This window comes from Coccinella septempunctata, chromosome 5, assembly GCF_907165205.1.
Source record: "Coccinella septempunctata chromosome 5, icCocSept1.1, whole genome shotgun sequence".
Lineage (NCBI taxonomy): Eukaryota > Metazoa > Arthropoda > Insecta > Coleoptera > Coccinellidae > Coccinella > Coccinella septempunctata.
The window spans coordinates 25,207,253-25,226,394 of record NC_058193.1 but is presented as its reverse complement, the minus strand read 5'-3'; the positions used below and the strand labels follow the sequence as shown (position 1 = coordinate 25,226,394).

The following is a 19,142-nucleotide window of genomic DNA, read 5'->3' as shown; positions in this document are numbered from 1 at the left end:
CTCATTTTCAAATTCGTGCTGTCAAAATTAAAAACTGGCAAATTGACAGTTATTTTGTGGCGTCATCAAAATCGCACTTTCCTTCCATTTTATGCGATCGGAAAAGCACCACGTTTCTTAAACTTTGCAATTTTTGTATTTTTCACATCAATTCGTAAGGAATTATCAAAATGACAGATATTGATGATTTATTTAGTTGTTTCCAACCAAGCAAAAGTGAAGAATCAAAGGAAGTTACACCGGATACTGAAAATCTCGATGAAAGGTAAGTCGCATTACGAAATTAACCTCTTCAAGACTTCATGCATTATTATATTTGTACCCCTATTTATAGAATATTATTTGCTCTAGGCTTGTCCAGATTGATTTGAAAGGAGTTAAAAGGGAAAGTAGTGACGACATTAGTACATCTTCAAAAAAAAGTAAACATGACCCTAATGTGGTAGATGTCAAAGATATAAAGTAAGACTCAGAGAGACGTTATTTTCATACTTTCATGAAAAATGAGAATATTATTTAAATTACACTATCTTTCAGTTTTGAAGAATTGAAAAACAGGATAGTGGTTCACACAATAGAATCGATAGAATCATGTTCACACGAAGTAGCTTATCCTCCATGCCAGTCATTTATTCCTCTCTTGGCGCCGACGGGGGAACCAGCGAAAACCTACAATTTCGTTCTAGATCCTTTTCAGAAGGAATCTATTTTATGTATTGACAACAATCAGTCTGTGCTCGTTTCTGCACATACATCTGCAGGGAAAACAGTGATCGCTGAGTAAGTTTAACTATGACACCTGCACATTATATTTATGAATTTTCAATAATAAAAGTGCACAAGAATTAGAAAAAAAGAAGCTTTGCCAATGTTCCATATTATGAGTATACTTATAAAGAAGTTTCAATACAGCAACTCACAGACTTGTGAAACTCTCCATTTTACAAAACTCCTAGTATCTGATCCGCCATTTGAATGTTATTCAGAATTAAATCACTTTTCATTGGTGGATACCAGCAATCAGGAATCAATAAATGGAATTTCATCAATCGTAATTTTTAAATAGTTGTGAATACTCAGAACTGAATAACAGATTGAAAATAAATCAGAAAAAGTGTTATTTATTATGTTATGTATTATTATCTAGACTCCCATAGTTATAAAGTTGGTACTTATCCTAAAAAACTTACTAAACGATGAAATTTCACTCATAGAAATTATATTTTCATTCTTGCTTGGTTTTGACACAAAAAAAACGGGGGTTACGACTTTTATCTAGCCAAAACTACCTTCATAAACAAAACTCAATTTGAGAGGTGATTTATTTGAAATAAGGAGTGATAATGTTACATTTGAAAACTTCAAATATCAGATAATTAAAAATTATTGTTATCTAAAAACAGAAATGGGGAAAGCACTGATGTGAGTGAGGAGCCTATGCGCACTTTGTTCCAATTTATTCCAATTTATATTCAAAGCGGTTATCCACCCAGGTATTGAAGTCACCCATGGCTGTTTGGCTTCTTTGCATTGGTCCCTGGTATTCTACAGCAACTCACTGAGTTTCAATTTTTGTGTATATTGGGAAAAATAATTGAGGATGACTATAACTATTATTTATGACTAGCATAAATATTTAGTATCTGTCATAGCAACCTCCAATAAAAAAAAATTGAAACATTATTGATGTTAGCAAATCTGTTTTACTCTTGAGAATAATATAGGTATAAGCATTATCTCATCTATCAAATTGACTTTCATTATTCATTCAAGTAAGGTTTTCATGGATCTTTCAGTGATTTTCACTGCATTTTTCCAGGTATGCCATTGCTACATCATTAAAAAAACAACAGAGGGTTATTTATACAACACCCATAAAAGCTCTGTCTAATCAAAAATATAGAGAATTCATGGATGAATTTAAAGATGTGGGCTTAGTAACAGGGGATGTTACAATAAATCCAACTGCCTCATGCTTGATAATGACGACAGAGGTAACTACATAAGTGCCTTTAGTCAGTGAGAATATAATTCTTGATATTCCAGATTCTCCGTAATATGTTATATAGGGGCTCTGAAATAATGAGAGAAGTTGGATGGGTGATATTTGACGAAATTCACTACATGAGAGACAAAGAGAGAGGTGTTGTTTGGGAAGAGACATTGATTTTGCTTCCTCACAACGTACATTTTGTGTTCCTCTCTGCTACCATACCAAATGCTAGACAGTTTATCGAGTGGGTAGCACATTTACATCAACAGCCATGTCATGCTGTGTATACAGATTATCGGCCAACACCACTGCAACATTTTGTTTATCCAGCTGGAGGAACTGGAATTCATATGGTAGTCGATGAAAATGTAAGTTTTTTTTGTGTCATAATATTTTCAGTATTATTTTTCTCATTCACTCATTCATCAATTAAGGTTATAAAGCATACAATACAGTGGTGGCTCGTGGTTGTCCTACATCCAAATCAGAAGGTACTGACTCAGTATAATAGTGTGTTCAGAGAAAGCAGATATTGAGCAGGAGACCATTTCAATCCTTTAGTATTTGAAGGCAGTTTTTTGTTTTGTTTTTCATAATCATGATAATTCAGAAGGTGACTGCCAAAGATTTGTTGTTTATGAAGGATATTCATACAATTTTTCCCAACATAAGCCAGTAACTTCTTTAAAAAAAATTTTTTACTTCACTAAATGAATAATCGTGACAGTTTTCATATTAACGTCCTAGTCTCGATAATAAACAAAATACACAATGCATTCAACACATTGGACAAAACCCCATCTAAGCTTTCAGCTCTCAACAGCTGTAAATATTGCAGCTCAAATCTATCATTAGCCACCATCATCTTTTAGGTGAAGAGGTGATCCCTGTGGGCTTTTGTGGTTGGTACAGAACCCCAAATGTTGGTCAAATAAGTTGAGGATAAGGGAATGTACCGTCATATTGAAAAATGTGTAGTCTATTGAGCTGCTTCTTTCTCAGTTGAAAAGCTTACTGTCAATCTTACATTTTCTTGTAGGGTATATTCAAAGACGAAAATTTCAATGTAGCAATGTCAGTTTTACAAGATTCTGGTGATGCGGCCAAAGGTGACCAGAAAGGAAGAAGGGGCGGTATTAGCAACAAGAATGCTACTGAATGTGACATCTTCAAAGTACTTAAAATGATAATGGATAGAAATTTTGCACCTTGTATAGTTTTCAGTTTTTCAAAAAAAGAATGTGAGCTTTATGCTACCCAGATGACCAAACTTGATTTTAATACAGGTGAGTATTTTGCTTCTTCTGAAATGCAGTTTTTCAAGTAGCATTTGTAGCAAGATCACAATAAGATGACATTACCAACAGGTTGATCGGATGTTATTGCTGGATTATGTGATACTCAGTTTTCTGAAGCAATTTCTCTATGTGCACACCTATTTTTATAAAATTACTAGGTGTGCCAGCCTGCAGATTTTTTTAACTCAACTTTACTTATTTGATTCCACTTCTCTATTCTAGTCTGCTCTACTCTCCTCCATTCCACTCTACCTCACTCTATTTCACTCTACTTCACTCTCTCTACTCTGTTTTACTATACTGTACTTCACTTTTTTGTGGTTTGAAGCCTTCCATCGAGAGTCCCTTTTCCAACAGTCTTAACAGTTCCGTGAAAATCGGTTCAGCCAATCGGGATATTACCACAGACAAACAGACTGATAGACAACAAATTTTAAAAGCGTTTATTATGTTTAGATAACTTACAAATAACCCAAAAAGTAGAAGATTTCCAAAATTACACACAGACATTCCAATTTTATTTACTAGATTTGATAATTTGAATCTTGAAGATTTGATTGATCAGATTTCTCTCCCGTTTTGCCCTCGTTTTTTTGTTCCCCCTTCTCTATTACGCCATCGCAGTTACTTAATACCTTGTGATTGGTAAATTGTATATCAAGTAATTAATGACACTAAAAAAAATATTTTATTATTTTAATGACTGGACAATTTTTCGCTTCAACAAATTTCACGAGAATAAACGCAATAAACTGCTCAATAAAAAAAAATTTATTTGAATCATATAAGTGTGTTCAAAGAAACTCCATTTCATTTTTAGCGGCCGAAAAACAACTGATTGATGAAGTCTTCAATAATGCAATGAATGTTCTGTCCGACAGTGACAGAATGTTACCTCAAGTTCAGCATCTGTTACCCTTGCTGAGAAGAGGTATAGGTATTCATCATGGGGGTTTATTACCCATTCTAAAAGAAACTATAGAGATTCTATTTGGTGAAGGTCTCATTAAAGCATTATTCGCAACAGAGACTTTCGCAATGGGCTTGAACATGCCAGCTCGAACCGTACTTTTCACAGGAATGAGGAAGTTTGATGGCCAGCAGTATAGATGGGTAAGATCTCTCAAAAAAATTAAAGTGTTTTACTATATACTATCTACAAAACGGGTCACCTGACGAAATCATCGGAGGCTGTCGGATTAACGTCAAAATTATCGGAAAACATGTTCTGAGAATCCCGACGTGAGAAAAAGTGGAGATGTAGTTAGAAAACCAAAGAATTCAGTTTTAGATCGGTGGCGTTACGTTTTTTTTTTTGCGATCTGCAATAAATACGAGAAATAGCTGGAATTTTTTTTTACTTGGGATGAACTGAACTATTGAAAAAAAAATACGAAAATGAACATGAAATGTACGATATACGATGATCCGAAAACGTTCCTGATTGGTCAGGCCTATTTTCATGATAGCTACGCTTATGCGCACTAGGGTGACGTAGTTTTTAACGGATTTTATCGCATTTGTTTCGAGAAAATGAAGCATAAAGATTGCATGATGGATGTACTAGCATACATATTTCAAAAGGGATTTTTTGACTGAAGTTCGCATTTTGTTCTCTTTTTAATCGGCTCTACTGAATTTATGGGTTTTTTTACTTTCATCTATTGCTATTCCAAAAAAAAGTGTTTCAACCAAACAGATGTATCTAGCAATAAAAAAATCGATATCGATATGTTGGATCTACTGGCCAACTACTTCTAATTGAATTACATATACTGAAATTGATTGCTAATAACAAGTATTGGATGAGGGAAGCAACCATTCATCTTGTAAAATGCTATTAATTCAAAACCTTTTTATATGGATTTGAGAATCAAGGGGCTCATTATACTGATATTTTAGCTCACTTCTGGCGAATATATTCAAATGTCTGGTAGAGCGGGAAGGAGAGGTTTGGATGACAAAGGTATAGTCATATTCATGGTAGATGAGAAGGTACCCCCAGAAGGCTGTCGTGACATTGTGAAAGGCTCGCCAGATCCTATAAATTCAGCGTTCCATCTAACTTATAACATGGTTCTCAATCTTCTTCGGGTAGAGGAAATCAATCCCGAGTATATGTTGGAAAGGTCATTCTACCAATTCCAGAACCAGACTGCTATTCCAGGTTTACACAAAGGTGAACAATAATTTAAGCTATTTATGAACATTACCCTAATGCAATCTTTTTTACAGAATATGAAAGAAGACTTCAAGAATATAACAATTTCAAAATTGATAATGAAGAACAAATTGCTTCATATTATGACATACGACAACAACTGGATAAATTAGTCATTGACTTTAGAAAATATCTGACAAATTATGAGAGTTTACTCCCGTTTCTACAACCTGGAAGATTAGTCAAGGTAGATTATACGAAAGACTATTTTTATTTTTAATTCCATTTATTAAATTGGTTTTAGATCAAAACTGCTGATGCAGAATATGATTGGGGTATAGTGGTGAATTATAAAGTTACTAAAGCTCAAGGAAAAAGACAGGAGAAAGCTAAGTGCCAGATTGATATGCTCCTCCACGTCACACTCAGCTCTGAAGATGACTTCCCCAAGCCAGCTGTGAATGAAGAGGTGAGCACTTGTCTTGATTAAAAATTATCTTCGTAATAAGAATCGAAATTTTCTTTTCAGCAAGGAGAATTTGAAGTTGTTGCTGTTGATTCGAAATTCATAACCCACCTATCCTCTGTACGATTATACTGTCCGAACGATTTGAGGACCAAAGACTCTAGAAAAAGTGTTAGGAAATCCTTGAAAGAGGTTAAAAAACGATTTCCTGATGGCCCCCCACAGCTGGATCCTGTGAAAGATATGAAGATTAATGATCCTGAGTTTCTGAAGATAATAGACAAGATTGGATCTCTGGAGAAAGAGTAAGTGGATTATTCATCCGTTTTTTTTTTCTGAAAATTGCAATTAACTCTGAATGTAATGAATTATCGTCCACAACCAAGAATTATTAATCGAAATTAATTTATATTAATTTCGATTAATAATATCGAAACCATGGTCAGCATTTAATCTTCCTCTGTGGAATTGTAATACCGTTGGATCTCTGATTGATGCTATGTGACATGTCTGATTGTAAGGGTGACATTGGTTAATATTTATATAGTTACAAACGTTTTAATGTTAAACCATCTATTGTAGAGCCCTGAAGACGATTTCAAATAATTTGAAACTTCTGCATTTTGTTGAATTGAGTCTCTTTCCCAGACCAATAAGGACCCTCTCAATAGTTCAGATTAAAATAAGGTCTTTAAGAATACATCAAAACCCTTAACTGTATTAAAAATACCGATTCGTAGTGATTTTTTGATAACTTTAGAAATTGAGGACTTGTTCACTAACTAGTTATAAGGAAGAAATCAATTGAATAAAAAAATCGGATTCTTATAAATTATTAATGAATGAATAAAATGAACAACTGGAAGCTTTCAGGAGTTGAAAACGCAGAATTCTGATTCATTTAAATTTCATTCTGATTTTTCTTTGGAATGTAGGCAGAAGTAGGATGTTTTTTTACTAACTTGATTTCTTCACTGATGTTTTGGAGATTTGAAGAAATCAATAAAATTTAGTAGAAATATCTTATTTTGTCCACATTCCGACAAAGAATATCTACGTTTATATACTGGAACTTCCCCAAGAAACATTATGATAAACTTCGCCTAAGGTTAAACAAGAAAAGTCCGCTATGAAAACCTCAGAAAAAAATTTCAATTCGAATCTTTTTGTGCTTCTCATATTGTCGTATCGTTTCTATTTCCTACGTTTTTTTACAGGATGAAAGATCACCCATTGCACGAAACCGAAGAGCTTAACTCGTGTTACAAAAAGTACGAGGAAAAAATGAACATCCGATCGAAGTTGGAACTAGCCAAAACAAAGCTGCTCGAGGCCAAGTCCGTTTTGCAACTGGACGAGCTCAAGTGTCGCAAACGTGTCTTGAGGCGACTAGGCTATTGCACGAACACCGACGTTATACAGCTGAAAGGTCGGGTGGCCTGCGAGCTGAGCAGGTAGGTGATTTATTGTTTCTCTCGGTACAATTGTTACCGAGTCGAAGGACTATACGAATAAGTCGTGGCCGGACCGGCCCGATAGCCCTCTTCGTTTCGATGCGAAACGTAAATATCGCCATTTCATCTCGGGAATGATAGCACGTGTTCAAAGAAGCAGCAGCAAATCAGTTCGATTTTTGTGGATAATTTCGTATTGAAATTGCGTTCTTCGAACCAAGCGTAAATGTACCAATTCTAAGTTTGTGGGTATTAATGGTGGTATTCTGATTTCATCTGTAACTTTTCATAAGCTTATAGGAAAATTGCAATTCTGGACGTTTCATAGTGATCTGTAGCTTGCAGGAATCCCTAACTATTCACAAAGAGAAATATTTGCTATTTACGATAGGTAGTTCAAAAGTAACACTGTAAATTAGATAGTTACAGGAACATTTCTAAAATTGCATTATTTACGAATCTGTCAATCGAAGACTAAGGCCAGGCGCAAATAGAAACGCAGGTTAGTGAGGTGACGCAGCGTGAGTTTTTGTAAAACATTGAAAAGAACAAGACCGCGCAAATAAAGCGTGACAGTGACTTGTCAGATAGTACGTGCAGCGCAGGAAAAAGCTGCGTCACCTCACCAACCTGCGCAAATAGAAACAGATCGATCGTACGCTACTGATTCGTAACTTACCGAAATTTAAAGCAACAAAATTTGGTCACAGATTCTGGTTTTCGTCAGGAGGCTCCGTCTTTCGTATTCACATCATCCTGAATCGCCCTTAAAAATATTCTCCTCTCTTAGAATCTGGTCATACGAAAATCACTAAATTTGGTACACAGGGACTTCATGATGTGAGGAATCTCATATTGCTACCTATTTTGGCGATGAACTCCCTCAAGAAACTTTTTACTGGGCCACAATCTCTTTGAAACTACTAAACATTAACCCAGCATTTGAATTCCTCGAAAATTGTTAAACTCTTAGGAAGCCCATTCAATTGAAGAACTTTCTTGTCTCTTGCGATTTTTCCATGAAACGCAAGATTTTTCAAAAGAATCTAAAAATGTAATTTCGAGATTCGTATAGTATTCTACTCTTTAATCGAGTTTAGTGGAGAAGATTCGATTAAAAGAACGATAGGAGTAGAGAGAGACGATGGAGGGTATTTTTCGAACTTAGTATTAGATTTTTCACAAAAATCTTGCGACTTGAATTCAAATTGATCAAAAACTGAATTGTCAATTGTTTGACATTTTCTCAAGAATGTCGATTTTAATTTAATAGTCCATTGATATTTTTAATTTTAATTTAGGAAAATAAATGTAAAATAGGAATATGCATATGCATTTTTGAATTTTAAAAATTTTGGTGAACTAAAATTAACCTATAAACACATACATAGAGTGTTCTGTTGGTTTCTCCAAGAAACCATTTTCATTTCAATAAGGTATTCTTTATTTCTTGGTGAATCTAACCTAACCTAACCTATAAACACATACATAGAGTAGAGTGTTCTGGTAGTTTCTCCAAGAAATCATTTTCATTTCAAATTTCAATAAGGCATTCTTTACTTGGTGAATCTTTCGGAAAATATTCAACTACAAACCCATTTTTCGAAGAATTTACTGTGATATTCGGAATTAACAAACAGCTCAACATTAATCAGAATAAATACAACGAAAATACGATATTCAGCAGTTCAGAATAATTATTACATATAATGAATGGATTCATTCTTATCTTTCACCAAAATAGTCCAAATACTCGAAATAAATCACGCAATTCGCCAATATTAAACGTGAACAAATAAATTTTGTCTGAAAATGTCGAATTTCTACCACGTGATGCGAATGTTTCATCAACTGTTGTCGCCAGTGATTCATAAAATCAACTTTTGAAAAATTCTTACGTCCAACATCAACGTCTTACATCAATTGTAACAAAATAAAAATCGATTATTTTCGAATTTTTGACGTGATATACAGAATTTCCGTGGGAAACTTGAATTCAACACAAACTACTAGATGCTTCCTATCCTAGATTCTTTTGGACCTTTTTCGTTGAGAGTCCGACCCTGGGCAAAGAATAGAACCATCCTCTATTGCATATTGTCTGCCGGCAGTGTCGGCGCCTGTGATGTTCTCCGGGGTTTCAAATAAATGGGAGTCATTGTTATTTTTGTTAGAAGGGTCCGGAAAGTCGACTTTTGTTAGAGATTTATAATGGTATCCGGGGAATGCGGTACCCATGGTTTTGGCTTTTTGCCGAATTTGCGAAATTTTCGCATTGTACTTTTGGGTCGAAGGAAATGGTATACTGAAGGATGAATAGTATTTTTAGTGGGGTGTTTTTTATTCCTCCCTTTTTATGCCAAAATGCGCATTATTGAAATGAGGGTTTTTAGAATATCTGAAGGTTTGTCTGCCTGTAAAAGTGATGAAAAATTATCCATGAACACTCATTATGGGATTAAATTTGACAGAATTCTCTTGCAAATAGTTGTCCATTTTGCAAACATTGTCTTACAGCCGTTTTCAATAAACCTATCGTTTCGCTTACTGACGATTGGAAAATATAACTACAGATAGATCATAGAAATGCAATCAGATGGTTTTTCTATCTTCAGTAACTGAAACAATGGATAAACACGTTTATTGAAAAAGGCCGTTAATGTGCCAAGTGGCGATTGAAGATTATAAAAGTCTATTTTAGGCCTCTTCTAGTAATACGTGGTAAAAAAATTGGAAACAACTTTGTTCTGTTTCAAAATATCCCTGCATCAACTACATTTAGCTGTAGTTGGAAACTTTGAAATTATAATAATGTAATTTGAGTACTGATTTCCGTACTGAAAATTTGAATAACTGCGTATTTTGTGAATATTTCAATTTTCAGTACTGAACTACGCAATTTTGCAAGTGGCAAGGATCTCTTTAAATGAATTCGTATTTTCGTGCAAATAGGTAGGTTTTGACGCGAAAGAGATTTTTCTACACATACAGTTAGCCATATCGAAAAGGAACCGAATATTTTTGGATTAAAAAATATATGTATATTTTTCTGACTAAAAAAATGTAATTCTGGATAAGCGAACAGGTGAATCGAGATCATTTATTTCATGTCCGTTTGCACTGACTTATTTAAAAGGCAGCCTTAACGTTTAGGCTTACGGTCACTTAAAGTCCCTTTAATTTTAAAGCTTTCATTAGTCTTGCTGAAAATGGCAGTAAAAGAAGCTTCTAGCTTAAAGGGATTTCAAAATTGATTATGGAACTGGCCGAAGTCATTTCTTTGATTTCTATAGTAGTTACATAGTCACCGAAATAAGTATGACTAAACCTTAAGCCTGTCCTATGAGTCGGTGCAAACAGGCATCAGTATTCTCTGGAATAACAAGCTTCATAATGAGTAAGCCATGAGAGATTATATGAGGTACCGGCATGACCCAACATTTTTTATAAATTTTTTGATTATTATGATTGAGTCAGAGATACCCTCTTTCTGTACCATAATTTTCCAGAAGTTTTATCATCGTTCTATTCAGAGGTTCAATGGCTGTTGACAGTTCAGGATATTGTTTTTCGAAAACGAAATGTGTCAATAAATAACTTGCCTGTGTCGTTCATTATTCAAAATATAATTTTTTGTTGAAATGAGTACCATCGTTTCACAACTTTTTTTTTGACAAAGTTCCTCAAAAACAAAATGTGTTAACAAATGACATCCATTGGTCGTTTACTGTCCACTTCTTTGGCTACTGTTTCCTAAGCGGTCACAACTTTCCAAGAATATTGTGATGACCTATAATTGCATTCTTTGCTTTATGGGGATGCAGAGGATGCAATATTCGATATAAATTTTTCTCATATTCTCTGAACGCCCAATCAATTATTAATTCTGATACATATATGAATATATTGGTGGTTTTATATTTGTTTCATCAGTTTTTTTTTTTCAAAATAAGACTGAGTATCATTTAAAATCAAAATTTGGAAAATATATCCATGTTGTCTATGGTTCATTTCATTTCATGGATATATATCATGGATATAATCTATGCTTATATTTATATATTTGAGAATTGATTGAACATTCAGTGAAAGTGGGAAAAATGTTTGAATCAGAATAAAAATGCATGAAATGGCTTCTATACCAATTTATTTCAGAAACCAGTCCAATCTGCAGAATTACATTTATTTTTTTTGAAAAACCTCTTGTGTGGACGTGGAGCCTCTTTTGATACCTATCATCTTAAAAACTGATTACAGAGAAATATAACCTTTTTTTTGTGAATTCGAAGTATTGAAGAAACATGTAAATAACGTTTATTGGTGTCCTCGAATGACGCCTAATAATCGAAGGCGTTCGTTCTGCTACTATACCCCTAGTGGGCAAAAAACTGTTTATCGTTAGGCAGTTTTTAAGGGGTTCTTAATTGCTTATTTCGATATATTCAGGAATTAAAAAAGTTGATAAATTGAATATTTTCCTGAGATTTGCAGCATTTTCAATAATCATTATTGCTCACGAAAATAATCTACATTCATGCAATACGTCGAAACCCAAAGACATAACGGAATGGCTCGTACGCGTATACCGGGTATCCTCCATCCGCGAAGACAAACCGCCGGCATACGTGAGACGCCTTTCGAGCGATACGACTCGCTGTCGCCGCATACCTCGCGATAAAGAACTGCAGAATAATTCCCCATCGTTCGCGCGCTCCTCGAACCAGCTCCGCGAATTTCTGGGAAGTGCAGTTCCGAGAAATGTGAACCTGCGGTGTGCGTGTACCGCGTAGTATTTCGATACGGGGTCCCCGCGGAAAGGGGAACTTTTTTCGCGCGGTTCCCGAACAGCCTTCCCCGAATGAGACGGCTCGTACTACCCGTTCTCGACACCTTTCGTCCGGTGTGCGCGTACGTTGATTTCGTGTCTGGCCGCTCGTTAACTGTTGTTGATTTCGTCGCCGTATTACATCGTTTCCATTGTTTTACAGCGCGGACGAGCTGCTCCTGACCGAGATGCTGTTCAGCGGCATCTTCAACCCCTTAACACCGGCGGAGGTGTGCGCATTGTTGAGCTGTTTCGTGTGCGACGAGAAGAGCAACGAAAAGGACGAGTATCCGAAACAACTCATCTTACAGATGCAGGTGAGTCTATCAATTTTTTCCCTCCTTTTTCTAGCTAGAAACCATCGGCTCCGTATAGATAATGAGGGCCGACTTTCTCACGATGACCGTCTCGGAATCTTCCGTCCCTTGACCACCCGTAGATGGTAGGTAGTCGAAAATTCACTTGGTCCTTAGATTCCGGATAGGTCTTTCTATACGTTTGGCCACCCCTCCCCTCCGACCCTGATGAGGTACACGTTAACGGGGGGTGTTTATAGGAAGTTGAACTTTTTGTGGGCGTTTGAAAAAAAGCGCGAAACTGGTTTGAAAGCTTTAGGCTCACGTGCTTGTGGAATGTTGAATCAACAACAAGCCACGTTGCCGGATCTGCACGATGGAAAGGTGTGCTCGTTTGCCTTCGGATGACTTACTTCAGTATCGAATCTATCTCGATTTATTTCCCTCATTTATTCAATGAAAGAATTCCAGTGAATACAATTTTAGAAGGAATATTGGTATTTACTGAGTTGAAAACGCACAAAAAATACATTATAATGTACCTTTTATGTTGTTGTCGGATTTATTATAAACTCAAAACACATGTAGAATTTAACAGTTAATGAACATCAAAATCAAGGACTTTTTGAAAAGTATAGAATTCAAAGAAAATATAACATTCAATCCGGAACTGCGTAAAACAACACAAAAAAGCGCCAAACAAGAATACAGTATGTATGAAAACAAATGTGGAATGAAATACCGAGAACAAAAAATAACCAAAAACATTAACAGTCCGAAATATTTGATTTTACAATTTTGCTGTACCGCAGATTTGTTGAGTATGTTTCAAAATATATTGCTTGTATTCAATTTCACATAAAAAAGTTTTTTTTTCGGACCATTCCGTTGAGATAACATTAGAATAAATATTCTTCGAAATATGTTTTCATTGTCACGTTTCCACAGCACAGTTTGTTGAATGCTACGAATGTGGAAATATGAATGGATACCAGTGTGTGTAAAATATCGACGCAATGTAAATGTAATGTGGAAATAGCCGGGTAAGCAGTCACTGAATAAAAAGATTACTTTGGGAGGTGCTTGCTTTTTTCTTAATTTTTTTGTTGGGAATTTCTCCCCAAACACTTGAAATACAAGGAATAACGAAAAACAGTAAAAAATGCTTCTGCATTAGATTATTCATTTGTCGAAAACCTTTGTGTCAAGGCAGTTTTATTCAAATATTGGAACAATATGAATGACTTCAACCTCTTCCTGAGATAATAAATTAAAATTTTCTGAATAATTCCCTTCAAAATTTGAAAGATCAAAAACGAATAACTTCTAACATAGAAGCATTTTTAAAGAAAATTTTTCAATATTATTCCTTGTATTCTAGATGATGTGGCAGAAAACTCATTGAAAGTTTCCAGGACAATGCATAGACTTTGTGATTTGAAATTGAATTCCTCTAAACGCCGTTGTGGAAACTTAGCCCAAAATGAATAGTATATGAACCAGTTGGGGAAGGCATTATTTTTGTATCAATAAGCTCTTATAAGAAACCGAATTACGAAAAATCGTGTTTTCCAACCTGTTTCACACAGTATTTTTTCCAATTTTGTATAGCATGTGACTATTTGATTAAGAGTACCAAAAACGCCCATGCAAGCGTCCCCCACAGATTCCTTATGGTCTAGTCAGTCTAGTGAATTCCGAAATATTATTTTTTCCTTCCTTGCTATGGAAGCAAGTATCGTTTCATCGAAAGTTATGAACTATTTTGCGTTTCAAAACGTCAATGAGTGAATATATATTAGAAAATTGCTTGTAAATTCTTCTTTCTTTTACGAAGATTCGCAGGAAATTTTGTAAGCTTCCAATGTTATCGTCATCCAATGAAATTGATTGATATCGGCCTCGCAGATTTCAAGATACGACATTTTCCTTTTTTTTGTGGCAGCCATATTGAATTTCCCCATTGAAAAATGAATATTAATATTTCTATTCAACATTCGACTTGGTTTGAATGAAATCGATTAGAAAAGGAGAATGTCGTAAATATCTGCACTCTAACAAAGACCATGAATTTTATTTTCGAATTGGTGTAAAACGAAAAATTAACATAATTTCTCAATAATTGAAATAGTTTCATTTCTCATTCAACAATGGCTAGGAGAAATAAATATGATACATACATAGGAAAATTCAACATGGCTGCCATAAGAAAAAAGAGTTGAAAGTCTTATCTTGAAATCAAGCAGGCTGGAGGCCGATTTCAATAAAAATACAAGGATTTCAAAATTTCATGGGGATCGTCCGTTAAAGGAAGAAGATTATGCTTCATAGGTTAACAAAATCTATGAAGTCATCAACCTACTGCGAATCGATTTCTGCCTGAGTTAAATCTTTATAATCATTAGATTTTGAATGTCAGTTAAGCATGTTCAAACGGTTCTCTCTATATTGGTGTACCTTTACCAAATTGAATGTGAAATCATTATTTACTCATAAAAGAAAATCCTTTACTCCCCTGTATTTCGGTTGTACTTCCGGGAACTACTAATTTTCTTACAATTGTGATTAAAAAGAAGTAAAGGATAAATTGAATACAGCTTTCTTATTTGAGATAATTGCAACCGTACATTTATTCATTTACATTTATTTAATTCTATTTCAGTTATGAAATAGAAAGATAATCTTTTGATCCTTTGATGAAATAGATATTGTAAGTAGACGCTGTAATGATGCACGAGTAATCACCATTTAACGACTTTCATTTATGAGTATGAATATGCTTGGTTAAGGAACAATATTGGTAATTTTTGTTTTCATACAACAGGTACAAAAAATCGTCTATGGAATTTTGAAGGATTAGGTTCTGTGTTTGAAACTAAGCTTGTACCATAATATTATGTTTTCAGATTGAAAAGACTTAAACAAATCTTCAACCACTAACGCAATTCTTTTATTACTATGTGAAAAGGCAGGGCAGGGATTATAAAAGATATTGAAAAACTGAAATGTTTCAATTGGATTTAACACGATTTTTTTAAGGATTGAAGGAAATACTTCCTGTATCAAAATGAGTTTCTCGAACCTCCCTTCCCCAAACACTTGAGATTTTTTTTGTTTCAAAATTCAATGCTATAATGTGAGGGGTATATTCCATGAGTTATTTTAAGGCAGAGAGTTCATATAAACATAGGTCCACAAATGCTTAATTATGGAGTTTAAATTTTTTCAGTTCTTTATTATAGCCCCTGTAGTTTTTTTTAAAAAAGTTGGCTGAAATTTGAGACAAGCATACATACTATATACATAATGGGACATGCCAAATAATAATCTATATAATGATATTTTCGCAGCGGTTGTTTCCCCTATATCTCCTCTGGATAATTTTAAAGGGTGATTTTTTGGCTAAAATTCGGGGTTCTTTCATATAAATTTGTCTCCAAAACACTTTTCCCTCCAAGTTACAGTTCTTTGAAGTTAGGGTTTAATAAGAGACTTTATTGAGTATCTCCGCGAAAAGAGTATTTAGAAGAATAAAGTTTAATAAAGAAATTAAATTTTTTCGTTTTTTTTTAACCAAGAAATGTCATTAGAAGAGGGTGAAAAAAGCAACGCCTATATTATTTGCATCAGAACTTTTTGTGCCTACATTTTCATATTTGAAAACTTTATTTAAAAAGAGGAATTTAATCTGAAACTCTTCTGTCATGACTTTGTCATGATATTATTACTTCGAAAAAAATAAAATATTATTTAGAATCTCTCCCCATACAATGAAAGTTTCTTAAGTACAATGCTTTAAAGAGACAAGCAGGCCACTTCGTTATGACTTTCATTATTTTTCCCAAGTTTTAAACACCACAATGTCTTCAATGAGAAATTGAACACTAATTGTATGAAATGATATTAGGCAAATTGCATGATATTGAATAAAGTAGATTATTTTGCATCCATTCAGAAAAAACCTATTTTGAGGAACTTATTTCGACTTTTTTCCACGAAAGATTCTGGAAATTCTTCCCTCCATCTGCGATGCAACCCTCCCTGCAAAAGCCATAATATTTCGAGATTATTCAATTCGTTATTGAAAGAATAGGTGAAAATTGAAAGTTGAAATATAATAAGATAACAAACAGAACTCTGAACAATTAATCATCCCACACAATCCTCATTGTTTTGGGTTCAAGACGGATTTGTTAATGATTATTTATTAATTTATCTTGCGACGCCAATCTTAGCTACTGCGATTTATTATCATAATTATTATTATTTAGGATATCGCCAGACGAATAGCCAAGATCAGTACGGAAGCTCGATTGCCTTTGGACGAACAAGCTTACATTGACAAATTCAAGACATCTCTTTACCACATAGTTCACCAGTGGTGTAAAGGCGCGAGTTTCAGCGATCTATGTAGATCAACCGAAATTTACGAAGGTTCGATAGTACGTTGCATGAGGAGATTGGAGGAACTTTTGAGGCAGATGGTACAGGCCTCGAAAACCATTGGAAATAAGGACTTGGAGGATAAATTTAACGAGGCCATTAAATCGATCAAAAGAGACATTGTTTTTTCGGCCAGCTTGTATCTCTAATGAGAGACTACAGGAAAATCCATAGTGAAGTGCCATTGGGATACGCAATTTTTTTATTGCTGGTATTCTTTCTACACGACGTTTACTAGTTAGAATTTGTCTGTATTTACTAGTCGAATTGTTGGAAACAAATGGAGTTTTTGTGAAATGGGCATTTCGGGATATTTCGAGAAAGGTGAAAACATTTTTCGATGGAATAAAATATGCAAAATCGTTTCCAAGCGGACGATTTCGTGCAATCAAAGCTATTTATCCACATTTTCCGGGGGGTATTTTTCATCTCTCATACCCCTTGAGGATTTTCTATCGATCTATCAAAAATAGGGGTTCTATTTTCGTTTCTATCTTTTTGCAACCATGTGAATATCGGCAAATTCTATACTGTAAAATTCATTTAACATCCGGTTAGAATAAATTTAAAAATTGATTTCTTCACGGTTATTCCCATTCAATATATTTTGTTACGTCATGATAGTGATATCATGACATTCATTCAGTATTTGCACTGAACGGTAGCGATATCGTTGTGACCCAGTATGTCTACTTTTACCTGATATTGTAAATAACGATGAAATTTTGTGAATAAATTTTTGAATGTACTTTATATCGTTAGAAATTTTCCTTTTTCTTCTGAGTTTTATTCATTAGTTATCATTGAGAATTATTCTATTGAATCTATGGAAGACATCAATATAAACTTCATTCGTGGTCGCTTTATTATCATCCTCCGAATCGTCATTAAAATGTAAATGTTTCAATGTCACAAATCGAATGTAATTACGGCCATATTTTCAAAATTGCAGTATGAACTCATTTCAATTCATTGGAATTTGCAGAATGAAACAGATTTTACGGATAATATTGGTTTTCGCAGGAATCTTTTCTTTAAGAATAATCCTTACCTATTTTCGGAGAAATATCTTCGCAAATGGTCTTACCGTGTAACTTCCATTGTTGTAGACCCCACCCTCTGTACTTCATGACCAATTGAGGTACTTGTCATTTAGTATATAAGGTGCACAAACTTCCAAAAGTTATTAAAGTTTGAATGTTTCCGAAGTTTGTACCTTGTAGAAGAATGTGAAGTTAGCACATTCGTTTCTATGTTTTCGTTTTTTGTCATAGTACGGGTCTGCTTCCTTCGCACTTTCCTATTATAATCTTCAATTTTATTCGAGAACTCTGTTTCATTCTGAAATCCCTTTTGAAGAACGCTGAATATCTTGATTTTCACCGTGGGATTGTATCGTAATTGTTCTGTGTTCGAAGAATAGTACGGAACAATCTCAGCGTTGGTTCAGGAAATATTTTTCGGTATTAAGTTGCTTCACGTGAAAATTTATTTACACTACTTGGCTAGGTAAGATTTTATGTTACTTGTTTTCAAATGTACCGTTACATTTTTTTCATTCGACTTTATTGAATTTTGTGTTGATGTCCTTTTTATAACTTATTTTTATATTTTTTATAGACTTGAAATGTATGTAATATGAATAAAATAAATGAATTTTTTATAAATATTAGATCATTTCAATAGTTCATTTTAATAATCAAACATTATTAGCTGAATGTTTGCATATTCTAGATAATTTCTTCGGTTCCTATAAACATTTAATTTCATTCTAAGTTGATATTGATGGTAGATTTTGATTGTAAGTGATTTAAGCAATCGATATTTCAAAGATTGAATGGTTTTCACATTATTCGTAATAATATCGTAACTTATTTTATTGTTTGAGGTGGCACTAAGTTAATATTGGTTCAGTATTGTTTTTTAGACAACATTGGATGGAAGGTATCAACTTCTAACGCAGAACATTTTCCAGAAATAATTTTTATCATTTTATAATCTCGTGTTTTATATGTCTCGAGGGGTAAAACAAATTTTCATTTCTTAAATAACCAATATATACCATGGTTCAGAACTAATTCTCACAGTAACAGAACATCAAGGCGGAGAAAATTTTTTTGCCAAAATATAAGGACCGGTTTCCGCTGAATTCATTACTCACTGAAAGTTAGAATATTCACAAATGACATGCGCGCGCAGTTGTTAT

General features: G+C 34.2%; 1 protein-coding gene across 1 annotated transcript; it reads left to right on the top strand.

Annotated features, from left to right (window-relative positions):
- Positions 1–66: 66 nt before the first annotated feature.
- LOC123312935 (exosome RNA helicase MTR4-like) lies at positions 67–18,605 on the top strand. Its single transcript, XM_044897525.1, has 14 exons — positions 67–265; positions 352–462; positions 538–780; positions 1,820–1,994; positions 2,047–2,361; positions 3,033–3,279; positions 4,112–4,404; positions 5,194–5,470; positions 5,527–5,699; positions 5,757–5,921; positions 5,982–6,223; positions 7,136–7,372; positions 12,361–12,514; positions 16,765–18,605. Exons 1-14 carry the CDS (start codon positions 171–173, stop codon positions 17,083–17,085), a joined length of 3,048 nt encoding a protein of 1,015 aa, XP_044753460.1. The 5' UTR covers positions 67–170; the 3' UTR covers positions 17,086–18,605.
- The last annotated feature ends 537 nt before the right edge of the window (positions 18,606–19,142 follow it).